Source organism: Pipra filicauda, unplaced genomic scaffold (genome assembly GCF_003945595.2).
Source record: "Pipra filicauda isolate LSUMZ 115617 unplaced genomic scaffold, ASM394559v2 scaffold165_size2600900_pilon, whole genome shotgun sequence".
NCBI lineage: Eukaryota > Metazoa > Chordata > Aves > Passeriformes > Pipridae > Pipra > Pipra filicauda.
The window spans coordinates 950374-963222 of record NW_024104162.1 but is presented as its reverse complement, the minus strand read 5'-3'; the positions used below and the strand labels follow the sequence as shown (position 1 = coordinate 963222).

Here is a 12849-nt window from a genome sequence, read left to right as displayed (position 1 = left end):
GCTGAGCAGGGATCCAGCCCAGAACTGGCACACAAAGCAGGGCCTGGGCAGCTGCCAAGCCTTTGGAGGGGACAAGGAGCAGCATCAAAAATAAGCAGAGCTTCAGGCAAGCCACGGGCCACATTCCCATTGGCACAGCTGCCCCTCACCTTGCAGTGGCACTGCCCGTTGGTTTTATTGCAGTCGGGGTCAAAGCCCTTGTTCGCATCACAGTTACAGGGCCCGCAGCTGGGGTTCCCCCACCAGCCCTTCGGACACTGCTGGTCCATCCTAAGGAGAGAGACACATTCACTGTTACAGCCAAATCCCCCAGACCTTCTCCCTCCCACCAGCCCAGCTCTCAGCAGCTCCAAGGAGCCAGGTGGCACTGAGAGGTGCCAGGATGAGAGGTCAGCATAGAGCCGGGCACAGAGGATACGGCTGTGCCCTGTATCTCACCTGTGCTCACAGTACTGCCCAAAGAAGTTCCCGCTGCACTCGCACACGTAGCCCAGGGAGGAGCCTGGCTTGCGGCGACACACAGACTTGTTCTTGCAGGGGTTGAGGTGACACACATCCACACAGTCCCCTCCGTAGTACCCTGAGGTGTGGACAGACACCACCATGTAAAGCAAGTATCTTCCCCCTGAGAGGGGCCAGAGCACCAAGGAGTGGACTCAGAGGGCTCAGGAGGGATTCTGCCCTCCAGGAAAATTGATGACTGTCTGACAGGGATGTGACTTGCTCAAGGGGTGGACAGGAGAGCAGTCACGGGCCAGGAGACAGTCACGGGTAGAGGAGAAGACAGGCAGGCATGGAGAGCAGAGGAGTGGCAGTGTGCTGCAGGTCCTACCTGGCTGGCAAACACAGGAGTAGCTCTGCCACTCATCCTTGCAGATGCTGTTGGCTGGGCAGGGGTTGGAGTCGCAGGGGCTTGGCACACTGCAGCCAGCCTCCACTCTCAGGGCATGGCTGGGTTTGGGCAGCACAGTCCCAGTGACGCTGTCACCCAGTCGCACACCCTGCAGTGCAGGTGACAAATTCACAGTGAAGCTTTGACAGATACACAAGGCTCCAGCTCCCTGCTCTCCACAAACCCCCAGCAGCAGCCACTCCCCACCACCCCTATTTATGGCTGCCCCACAGCACCTCAGAGCCTTGAATGCTCAGAGGGAGAGTGACACCAGCAGTATGGATGCTGACAGCAGCTGCCAGACCTGTGTTTTCACCCCTTCAAGTAACATACCCACTGAGGAAGGATCAGAGCAATGGACTCACCTGTATGCAGCCCCTCAGCCCGTTCTGCACCTCGCCAGAGCCCAGGACTCCCCCCACATGCAGGTGTTTCACCTTCAGGCCATGTAGTTCATTTCCTACGACCACTGTATCCTGCAGAAGGAAAGGGAGTAACATGAGGCAACCGGCACCAGCCCTGCCCCAGCCCTCTCTGAGGGTGCAGAGGCACAGCCTGGTCTGTGTTTGCCAAGCACCCCCTACAGTTCCTGTCCTGGTGCCGGGGTCTCAAACAGCACCTACCTGGTAGAGCCCAAAGTCCAGGGTGAGGGTGATGACGTAGCGCGAGTCTCGCCCACTGCGGACGTCCCGCAGCTCCAGCTGGAGGTCGTGCCATTTCCCATCACTGAGCTGCAGCTGGTCCAGGAGGAGGCTGGTGCTGCGCCCGGACCCCCTGCTCACCATGAAGGAGAGCAGACCCCCAGCCAGCTGCAGAGAGGCAACCAGCAACGCCAGCAGTAAGCAAAGACGGCGCCAACTCTGGCTGCTTCCTGCCTATCCCCTATCCAAGAAAACCCAGCCCTCTAAATGTCTCTCCCCACAATCACACTCTGCTTGGGATGGAGCCAGCAGGGAGAGCAGTGTCCCCCTGCTCTCCTGGGGCAGACAGCAACAGAGGCTGAGGCTGTGTCCCTACCTGGCAGAGCAGGGTGGTGTACTGGCCTGCATGGGCCTGCAGAAGCACCCCATCCATCTGGCGTGTCCGAAACGCCAGCCCCAGGTACCACGGCACTGAGATCTTCACATCTGTCTTGAAGTCCCAGGTCAGGACACTATTGCCCTGGAAATAGTGGGCATGGTGCATGGCTGGAAAGGAAAGTGGAGGTGAGGAGAAGGGACAGGCACTTCACAGGGAGCACTAGGTGCAGGGACAACAGAGCTAGTTCAGCTCACACAGATCCCTTACTCTGCTTCCACAGCAACCCCAGCACAACCTTGCATATACCCACCCTGCCTGTGCCCAGCAGTGCCCGCTCACTCACGGTGGTGGCAATCTTTGCCCCCGAAGCCAACAGGACAGAGGCAGGAGTAGGTTCCCCAGCTGACAGAGCAAGTGCCACCGTTCTTGCAGGGGTTGGAGTCGCAGAACGTGTGCTTGGCGTGACAGCCTAGAGATAGCAAAGTCACCTGTATCAGCATTAACCCGCTCACCACCTCCCCCTAGCCCACATGGAAAGGGGGAGAGCCTGCCAGCCTTTTCCCTGGCTGCCAGAGGGGCAAACCCAGACACTCAGTCTCTCCACACAGGCCCTGTGTGCTCAGCAATGAGGGTCAAGGCTGTCACTACTCCTTATGCCAGAATCAAGACAGGGTAGAGCTGAGCTGACTATCTAGCATCTCCCAGACAGGCCAGCTCTGCAGGCTCTGCACTTGGGATCAGGGGACATTCCCGGAATATTAGCTGAGGTGGGCATTGGCTCATTTAGGAGGATCTGGAAGGTCCATTCCCCAGTGGGAAGCTGCTCAGCTCCAGCTGTGCTGCCATGATGCTGCTACAGCCCAGCAGTGCTGCTGCCTGAGCAATTCCCAGGGCAGGGGCTGGCAGGAGCAGACAGAGGCACTGGCACCTGCAGTGGTTCCGTTGTTGGCGATGTAGGAGGCCAGGTCGATGCGTTTGCTGTCAATATACAGGTCTCTCATGCATCCCACAAAGTCACGGTGAGTGATGGGGAAGTTTTCCGGAAGGTTGGGGACCCCTCCAAGGAGTAAGGGACCTGTGAGATCCAGGGACCTACAGGAACAGAAGCCCAGGGCATTAGGAGCTACAGCACCTCAGGCTGGCCCAGCCAGCTCCCCAGTGTACAGGGCGGGGAAGCAGACATCCTCGGGAACAGGCACACGCAGCCAAGGTCCCAGATGTGAAGAGCTGGCTCCTTAGGGGACCTCTCCCCACCACAGTAGTGCCCATCAGTCTCCAAGGAACTCACTTCTTCGAGCTGGTCTGTACACCTTCTGCAGCACAGGAGTAGTTCCCAATCTCGCTGCCGAACTGCAGGGCCACCGAGGCATCGCATTCATCTATTGTCAGGATGGCCACTTTGTCCTTGGAGGGGCCCTGCACTACCCCCAGGGTGCTGACCTTGGGCTGAAAGCAAATGCAGGGCGTCAGCAGCACATGTGCCCCAGACCCAAGCACTCAAGGGTTCACACAACAGCAAGGAAAGGCCTGAGCATGACTCAGGCACCGCTGCACTGCTGGAGGTTTGAGCAATGCAGGGGGGACACCTCTGGCTGAGCCCAGCAAGCAGCACCAGAGAGGGGCATGGGCAAGGACACTGCATGGAGAGCATTCCTGCAGCCTCCAAGTGCTGTCCTGAGTTTCAATCTCCCCCTGCACCTGGCTGCCTGTTCCACTGAATCCATCCCTAAAGGGCTGAAAACCACCTCTACCTTCTCTCCACAGCCTCCCTCAGAGAACAGGAGAGCCAGAGCCACTCACTGGTGGCAAGAGAGAACCAAACGTACCTTGTTGTAGTAGCGGAGCTGCAGCGTGTGCCACTGCCCATCACTCACACCTCCTGGCAGGTAGGGGCTCACCACCGTGCTGGACTCTCCTGAGGAGACAGGGATGATGGCAGGCTGAGGGAAGCTGGACAGCCCTCAGATGTGCCTGCCGTTCCTGAGGCACCAAGCCCACTGTGCTGCCCATGGCCTTGTGAAGTTTGTGGTGACATAACGGGCCAGAACAGCAGCAGAGACCCCAAAAGGGTTTGTCCTGGTTTGTGCTCACAAAGCACTGCTGCACTTGCACTCCCGAGCCCAGGGAGGGTCCTGAGATACACACCCATCCCCTGTGTTATCCAGTGATGCTCACCAACACCTCTCACCCCTGCCTCCCTGAGCATGAGCTCCATCCAGGGCAGCACTCTGCTCTCCCCGCTCAGCACAGGCCTTCTCACAGCTCCCGTGACACCAATCCCACAAGAGGCAGGGCTGAGCATACCTGTGGAGTATTTCAGTTGGACCTGCCCCTGGATGATCTCCACTGCCAGGAAGTCATGCCTCTCGTTCAGGCGCCCATTGTAGAGCAGGAGGCCACTGGGCTCCACAGTGCTGAACCTGGGGCAAGGGAGGAAGCAGGAAGGCAGAGTGTGTGCAAGGAGCACGTGGAGATCCCCGCTCTCCTGTGGCATGCACCAGCATCCCAGCACAGGGACACTGAGACCTGAGCAGGGAGGCAGTGAGCTGGCAACATGGAAAGTCTGAGGCACTGAAGGGAGGGATGAGCTGATGCCAGGGCAGATTCAGAGCCCTTTGGTCAAAGGTGCCACGGCAGCCCCACGGGGAAGCAAAGCCAGTAACACACAGGTCTGGAGACCATCAGCCAGCCCCTATATTGGCCCAGCGTGCACAAGAGCCACCAGAGCAGGGCCAGGTGAACCGGGGACACTGGTGTCCAGCAGAGGAAGGAGAGCACTCACGAGAGGGCCAGGGTGAAGTGGAAGCGCTGGCGCAGGCCCCGGAACATGACGAAGGATCGCGGTGGGAAGGAGCGCGTGGACACCTCGCAGAAGGGCATCTCGAAGCCGCCCGCCGGGCACTGGCAGCGGAAGCCCCCGTCGGCAGCGTTGGTGCAGGTGCCACCATTGCGGCACACGCCGGGCACACACCGCCCCGAGCGGCTGTCCACTTCACAGTTCTCACCTGGGGGAGCAAGGAAAGAGTCTTGGGACACAGGCGCAGTGGCCACTCATCCTTGTCCCGGGAGTGCAGACCTCAGTCAGGTTTGGGGCAGGGCAGCCAAGGGACAGGACTCTGTGGAGCAGCTGGGGGCCAACAAAGGATATGACAACCCAAGTGTCACCCAGGTGTTCCCCATAGTAGCAGTTCCCCACAGGTAACCAGTGAGCGAGCTACCACTGCCAGCCCTGCAGCACAAGCCACTGGGCTGGATGTGATGCCAGCTCTGACTTAAGGGGCAAGTTGGATCCAGTATGGCATGGGAATGGGACAGCAGGCGTTGGGCTGCACAGTCCTAAGGATGAAGAGGCAAGGACAAGCCAAGGAAGTCATGGGAGAAAGTACTTCCTTGGTCCCTGCCACCACACAGGCCTGGGAAGGCATCTGTCTCTGGGGTATGGGGACAGCCCAGTGCCACTGAGCTCCCTTGCCAGGTGCCTCTGAACCCTGTGTGCAGGCTCTGACATAAGGAGCAAAAGCCAAGTGGAAACCAGTCAAATGAGGGACAGCAAATATCCTTGCACCTTGCTGCCATGGGTAACAGGGATGCCTCATGCCAGCTCAGCAGTGCAAGTGCAGGGGGTCCAGCCAGCCCCTTTTCCCATGCTATCCCCATAGCACACTCAGCTGCAGTCCTACACCCCCAGCACTGCTCCCACTACTTGCTCTGTGGCACGCAAGGAGGATGAGGAGACAGCATGAAGTGACGGGGAAATGAGCTCATTAACCCTTCTGCTAATGGCTGTTCACGCTTCAAATGCTAGGGGTTAATTACCACTGACTCTGCTTATCTCACCAGGAGCCACCAACAGGAGAGCAGCTCCGAGGCAGCCATCTGCTGCCACGCTCCCTCCCAGCAGCAAGGGCAAGGCAGGGGATCCCTCCTCAGTCGCCACAGACCACCTCCCCTTACCCACAGTCGCCAGACATGGGTCTCCACAGCCTGCTGGTGACTTGTGGGAACAAGACACTGGTTGGACTGGAAATTTGTCCCCCACAGCTAGCACCAGATCTGCCTGGATCAGATCCTACCTGGTTGGGCAGCAAGGTCCAGCCTCCCCTTCTGTTCTGGGTGGGCAGCAGCTTACCCATTGCACATGGGGCCAGTGTGGGCTCCACACCTCTGCCAGACCAGCTGAAGCACAGGCAGACACCAGCAGCTCAGATAGCCCCAGAGCCTGCTAGCATGGAGGATGGCCAAGAAGCCTCCTGTGCCCCAGCCTAACACAGTCCAGCTTAGTCCTCCTGCTCTGTGAAAAAGGCTCCCCAAGAGCCTTTCATGCCACCTCCCAACAAGACAGATTTCTATGGCAACCTCAGCCCTGCACATCCAGCACCATGGAAACACGGAGAGCTGGGCTCCGACACTCGCTGCCCTCCTGCGAAGAGCACCCTGCCATGGTGACAGCAACGCCAAGGGACCTGCCCACCTGTCCCCCCACAATCCCCCAGCTCAGCACTCACCGCTGAAGTGCTGGCGGCAAACGCAGGTGTATCCCCCCTCCTTGTGGGTGCAGATCCCACCGTTCAGGCAGGGGTTGGAGTAGCAGAGGTTGATCTCCGTCTCACAGTAGTCCCCGGTGAAGCCCTGCGGGCAGCGGCACCGCAGGCCAGTGATGGGGTGGATGGGCCTGAAGAGGGTGGAGGGGGAGGCGATGAAGGGGGCCGAGCTGTCAAACTTGAGGACAGAGATGCACTTCATGTAGTTCTGGCAGGGCTCCCGCAGGCAGACGTTGTCGTCGAAGGGCAGCACCTCCAGCATGGAGGCGCCCGTCAGCACCATGCGCTTCATGTACAGCTGCTCCTGCAGCTCCTCCGAGCTGAAGTAGCGCCCGCCCCGCGGCGCCAGGGCCGAGAAGCTGACGTTGAGCACCGTGCCGCCCACGTCCGTGTCGTTCTGGATGTTGAAGATGAAGATATCCTCCTTGGGCGTCGCAAGCACGGTGGCCACCCCTTCCAGGAAGGTGGACAGCAGCGGGGAGAGGAACCGCTCCTGCCACATGTTCTCCAGCCGCACCGTAATGCTGTTGGCCAACATGTCCTCCGTGATGATGATCACCCGCAGGACGCACTGGGCCGTCACACTGTGGATCCCATCTGTTGGAGGGAACAGGGACACACTGCAGGTTTCTGCCACTTGGGGGGTTTCCTCCCTCCCTCCCCAGAGCAGAGACCTGCACCCCAGTGTGGCCCTCGACAGGTCTGAGTCCTCGGCTAAGGAAGCCTGGAGCCACAGCCCCAGAGGCCAGCAGGGTGCCACCTGGGCTGGAGGGGGAGTGGCTGGTGTGGCTGCACCCTCTCCCTCCCATCAGCCTCTCCACTGAGAGAACTCTCAGGTTTTCTCCCTGTCCTGAATCTCGGCAGCAAACTGAGCTCTGAGGAACAAAGGTGCTCAGGAACAGAAGGAAGTCCCAGCAGGAGGTTTGGCAAACACAGAAGCCGATGCCAGGGCCCGGGGTGTTTTGCTTCCCTGCTGTGTCCTGTCTGCCTCCCCCACGCTGCCTTTCCCCTCGCTCTGCTCTCCTCCTTCCGTTTCCTTCTCTCCTCCAGGCTCTCCCAGGCTTTTGTGCTGGTCTCCCTGCTTCCCCCCTTCCCACCATCTGCTCCGCATCTCTTCCTCCCTCGGTCCATCTCCGGTTTGTTTAATTCCCTTTAATCTCTATTTTCCTTGGAAACAAACTCCCTCCCTTTGGGACCCCGCGATCTCCCAGGCAGGAGCACAGGAGCATGCAGACACTGGGGCGTGCCCGCCTGCTCTCTCCCAGGACCTTGGCCAGCAGCAGCAGCTCACCCGCCCCACGTCAGGTGCACTCACAGGCAGCAGCTCAGGCTGCAGGGGCACAGGCAACACAGCACAGCTCAAACGGGCAATGGCAAAGCTCCCACCCCAGCAGTTCTGTGATCAGGGGCACCTGTCTCACCCCACCTACCCAGCTCCCAGTAACCCAACAGATCCTGCTACCTTGGAGGGTCATATGTCCTCCCCACCAGGCCACCCCGGACACCTCTGCTAGAAGCTTTTGCCAGACACACAGCAGGGAGAAGCCTGTCTGCTGCCCCCAGGATGCCTCCTTTCTCCTGTTCTGCTTCTTCTGGGCCCTCTAGCCCCAGCACAGGCTCTGGCAGGCAGAGCCAGCCTTCAGCATAGCAAAGCAAGGACCACACCAACCTCTGTGGCCCCAGAAATGTTCAATGAGGCTCATCAGGAACCTCACTGCTCCTGAAATGAGGCAATCCATCTTCCAGCCCATTGACAGCAGCCCAAAGCTGGTGCCTCACGGGCATCAGCAGCACATAGCTGTCACCTGTTGTTCCCATCTCCCCCCCCACATCCACCTGAGAGCCCTAAACCCCCACATTTCCTTGGAAACCTGGCTCTCCATCATCATACCAAGACAACACTCACACTCACATCAGCACATCTCAATAGTGACTACCAGGACTAACCCTGGATCCCAAGCCTTGCTGCAACATCCCCTATGTGCTTCACCTCCTCCAACCCAGCGCATGGAGGCACAAAAGGCAGCAGGTTTCCTGGCACCCTGGTCAGCCCCAGTCCCAACAGGGACCAGGAGTGCAAATGCCAGCCACCCGTTCCCCCATCCATGCCCCAGCTCCAAGCCTCATGTGCAAAGGTGCCTTTACTGTTCCCCTCTTCCAACGGCTGCTGTGCTGCAAAGCCTTTTGATTTCCCTCAGCCCTGTTTGAAGTTTGCAGCGTAGGAGGATTTAAAGATTGTAACGTCTCCTTTTCTTCCCGCCTCTCTCTTCTGCTCTTCAGAAGGTGAAAGCTTTCTGGCGACCCTGCAAATTCCCGCGCAAGCACCAGCCTGCACACCGGGACTGCTGCTCTGGAGATAAGGCTCGCTCCAGGCTGGGGGAGCAGCGTGCCAGTGCAGTCACCCAGGAGCTAATCTCCTGCAGGAAAGGGGGGGTTGCTTCTCTCTGAAATCAAACTGCTCCCCACCCCACATGGAAGCAAGGTGAGAAACCACCCCTCCGTGTGACACCCTGCCAGCTCTGACATGGAGGGCAGCACGAGCAGCAGTTACTAAACGGCTCTGTCTGGCACCTGGCTGGACATGCCAGCAGATTTAGACCTGCCTGGGCTCAGGGCAAGGAGCTGGCATCATCACTTGCATCCCCAAGGCACCTTCTCTTTGCAAGAGGCTCATGGGGTGCCAAGATCACCCAGACCTTGAGGGGCAGGAGTGAGAGGAAAGCCACAAGCCTGACTCAGTGGCATTTGGCATAAGATGCTCCCCAACCCACCATCAGCCTGGCGTCCCTCCCTGAGGGGCCACTTGATGTTGGAGCACCCCGGGATGCCATCACTTTTTCACCAGCTTCCTTCTCAGCACACAGCTGGGTCATGTCCCAGCTCCCCCTCCTCTCCCTTTGTCCCCTCCTCACAGTTTGCTTCTCTGGCCAAGGCAAGGGTGAGCTCAGCCCAAGCCCAGCTCCCTTCCCCCTCCTCTCTTTGGCTCATAGTTCACCCGGAAGCAGCCATGAGGCCCTGGGGACAGCTCTCTCTCTCCCCAAGGGCTGCTCAGTGCCCAGACATCTGCCTGATTTATGGCTGTTATTAGGCCTTGGCTGACACGATGCTGAGTCCTGGGGCAGGCCAGGGGCTAGCAATGCCTCCCAGGAGCAAGAAGGCTGTGCCTGGAGAAGAAGGTGGCCTGCAGGGTGCCTGATGCCTTTGGCATTGCCCAGCCCATGGCAGAAAAGCCAAGCACCCCCTTCCCATTTCCCCACATCAATGTGGAGCTGGAGCCAGCTCCAGCCCCACAGCCCTCCTCAGTAAGCTCCCCATAACACACTGTCCCACCTCAGCATCACACCCAGGGCTGCCTCCAACCTCAGCTCCGTGCAAGGAGAAGCAGATGGTTAAGAGAATGACCCGCTGCAAATGGGGAAAGCAAAAAAAAAGGCAACCAGAAGAAAGCCCAAAGCTGGCTGGAGGCGCTGACCCCCCATGGGAGGCATTTTAATCACAAATGCTCAGCCTTTCTGATTAAATCCTATGGCTGGAGAGCTGGTGCCTGGTGAATATTCATGTAGCAGAGTGAGGAGTCCTAGAAACATGGCTACAGGGAATGGAGCAGGGAAAAGGGACAAGGGGCTCTAACCCCCGTGCTGGGCAGCATCGTGTTTGCACTTCCAAGACTGACAATTAGCAGCTTCAAAAGCACCAAAGCTAAAGAAAGAAGAGCTCTGTCTGGAGAGCAGGATGGACAGCAGACTCCTCCTGGGAAGCTGCACTGTCAGTCTGGGAATGGACATCTAGGCTTGTACTAGAAACCTTTTGCAGGGAGCAGGTCTGCCAACCGCTGCCAACCACTGCCCTCCTGGGTCTGCCAGAGTGAGAGCCCATCTCTCCTGTTCCTTTGTGCTGCCAGTGGCTCCCTGGATCCCCGGGCAACATCTCAGCCTGCTGTGTGGCATGAGGCATGGACTCCAGCCAACACTCCCACCCCAACAGCCATCAAGTCACTAGCAGAGGTTCCCCTTCCCCTATAGCAAATGGTTTGGCCTTCAACCTCTCAGGAAGCTCCAGGGATTGGGAAGAAGGCAGCTCAGCTCCAACAACCTCCCTGATCCTGTCCCTCACTTGTGGGGACCAGAAGCTCACAAATAGGCTCCAGTGTATCGCTGCCTGTCCTGTTCTGAGTGGCAGAGACAGTGTCCAAGAGAGCGAAAGCCACCACTCTGCCTGCAGTGGCCACCCTAGGGACAGCGAGGGTGTTCTGGGGACAGACAGGGTGGCTTTCACGTTTGCAGCTGAGGAGCAAGAAAACATGTCCAAAGGGAGAAGTCAGGAAAGAAGGAGATGAGTATGGGTATGGTGAACATTCCTCACCACTGCTGAAGGGCTTTGGCAGACCTTTCAACATTTTGATGATACTTTACCAGTTAAGAGATCTTGGAAATAAATTAGGCTCCCATCACCCAGCACAGAGGAAGAACGTCACTGTCCCACAGCTGAGCCTCCACCCTTGCCACCAGGCCCAGAGAAACTAGTCTGAAATGGTTGAAAGTCAACACGATGTCAGTCTCCTACACTGTCCTGATTTCACACAGTAGTGCTGGCCCCTCCACCCTGCTGTCCTGCATCCTCAGCGGTCAAGAGCAGATTTTAGCAGCCATAGGTGTCCACACACCTGTGAGAAGCTGGGGTCAGTTTTGGGGCTGTCAGTCCCACTGAAAAGGCACTGGTTTGTGATGGCCCAAGTCCTCTCTGTCTCCTACAAGGGACTGAGCTAAGGATACACGCAGCTTATAGGCAGGCAGGCAGAAGGGCCCCTTGCCCTGTGTTTTAGGGGGATCCAGCCTCCCCCAAAGGGGTGATAAAGCTCACAGGCAGGCAAAGAAGCCACTCCCTCCTTGGATGCTGACCTTGGGGTACCCACCTAGGTGCTACTGCTGCCTTCCAGCAGCAGGAAGGTGCTCCGACATGGTGCTGTGCCCGGGGCAAACAATGCAGCCAGGTCTGAATGTCCTGGCTGCCAGCTCTGTAAACCCACCCTCCCTCTGCACACAGCAACAGCATGGGGCTGACAGAGCTGCCAGCTGGGCGGGGGGCTTCCAACAACAAAGACAGAAAAAACAAACCAGACTTCCACCTCCACAGCCAACACCAAAGCCAACAAAAGGCCCGTTTTCCAGTGTCTCTCTTCCCTCCCCGAAACGGCTCTTCCCCTTCCATCTTCCCCCTTCCTTCATGAGCACACCTCTCCCATTCTCCCTTCCCACTGGAAGATGACGACATTCTAATTGCAAGGGCCCCCTTGCCGCGAGGCGGCTCGATACAGGACTTCGGGATGTGATTGTCTCCTGCCTTTGTGCAGGGTTAAGTGTGTGAGGAGGCAGGGCTTGCATAAACACACTGGGGCAGAAGCTGGAAAGGTCAAAACCACCCCCCATCTCCAGCGACGGGCATGTGTGCGCCTGCACCCGCTCTCAGCCAGCCCTGTGGCTACAATTAGCCCCCACAGAGCCCCAGCCCACCGCTCGGCTGGTGCTGCCCATGCAGGATTGCCTTGAACAGGTCTCCTCTTAAAGCCCCCGCTCCATCTTTTGAAAAAGATCCTCCTCTCACTGAATAAGCCGGATAGAGAGAGGTAAAAGGGAGGGCACCTGGTAGCCGATGGTCGGGGGAGCATCATGATTTAGTGTACGGCTCCCCAGGCACTCTTGGCAACTCGGTGCTTGGCCCCTCCGGAGAGGGCTGTTGCCCTCCCTCCCCCAGAGCCACTCCACGGTTCAGCGATGGACAGACGCCTCCATTTCCAGTCACACATCCGCCAGCAAAGAAAGGCTGATGGTGAAGGCAAACCTCAGACTTTGGGAGCTCCAGGTCCAAACCCCACTTGCTGATGGGCAAGGCCCTAGGTCCATCTTTGCCCTGTCCTCAGCTGGGCTAGAGAGACCCCAACACTCTGCAAAGCCATCCCGGCAGCTACCACTAGCATTTGCATTTGGATACTCCGACAACACACACTAGGCAAGAGTTCCGAGCACTGTGCTCTGGTTTGTCACAGCTGTCCCTGGCAACAATAAGTTGGCCACAGAAAGGTAGTACCAGGCTTTAGAAGTACAGGTGTTGGCAGGTGCCACAGCCAGAATCGAGACTGAACCATTTGCTACCAGCAAATGGGTATTTTTAGGAGGGTTCCCTTTACACTGAGTTCAGTCCCTCTCTCCCACACTAAGTCAGAGGAGCACTCAGTCCCAGCTGGGAGAAGAACCACCCAGGCTTGGGAGCAGAGCAGTGTACCAGCCCCTGGGCCAGCAGCTTGGCCTTCCTGGGAACTATCTGCCTGCCTGGCCAGCAACCTATGGCACACAACACAGCCTGGCTGGCCACAGCACCTCCAAAAGTGCCTCACTCGCA

The 12849-nt window shown here is 58.3% G+C and overlaps 1 protein-coding gene across 2 annotated transcripts in view; it reads right to left on the bottom strand.

Moving 5' to 3' along the window:
- Positions 1–12849, bottom strand: part of CELSR3 (cadherin EGF LAG seven-pass G-type receptor 3) — a 31930-nt gene that overhangs the window by 15687 nt on the left and 3394 nt on the right. For both annotated transcript variants that reach the window (XM_039379387.1, XM_027728997.2), the window contains exons 2-14: positions 6418–7050; positions 4695–4917; positions 4217–4332; positions 3739–3827; positions 3201–3358; positions 2841–3004; positions 2256–2381; positions 1910–2079; positions 1516–1701; positions 1258–1368; positions 833–1001; positions 439–580; positions 150–270 (exon numbers count right to left, since the gene is read on the bottom strand). In XM_039379387.1, coding sequence (XP_039235321.1) covers positions 150–270; positions 439–580; positions 833–1001; positions 1258–1368; positions 1516–1701; positions 1910–2079; positions 2256–2381; positions 2841–3004; positions 3201–3358; positions 3739–3827; positions 4217–4332; positions 4695–4917; positions 6418–7050 — 2408 coding nt within the window. The remainder of the gene's footprint in view (positions 1–149; positions 271–438; positions 581–832; positions 1002–1257; positions 1369–1515; positions 1702–1909; positions 2080–2255; positions 2382–2840; positions 3005–3200; positions 3359–3738; positions 3828–4216; positions 4333–4694; positions 4918–6417; positions 7051–12849) is intronic.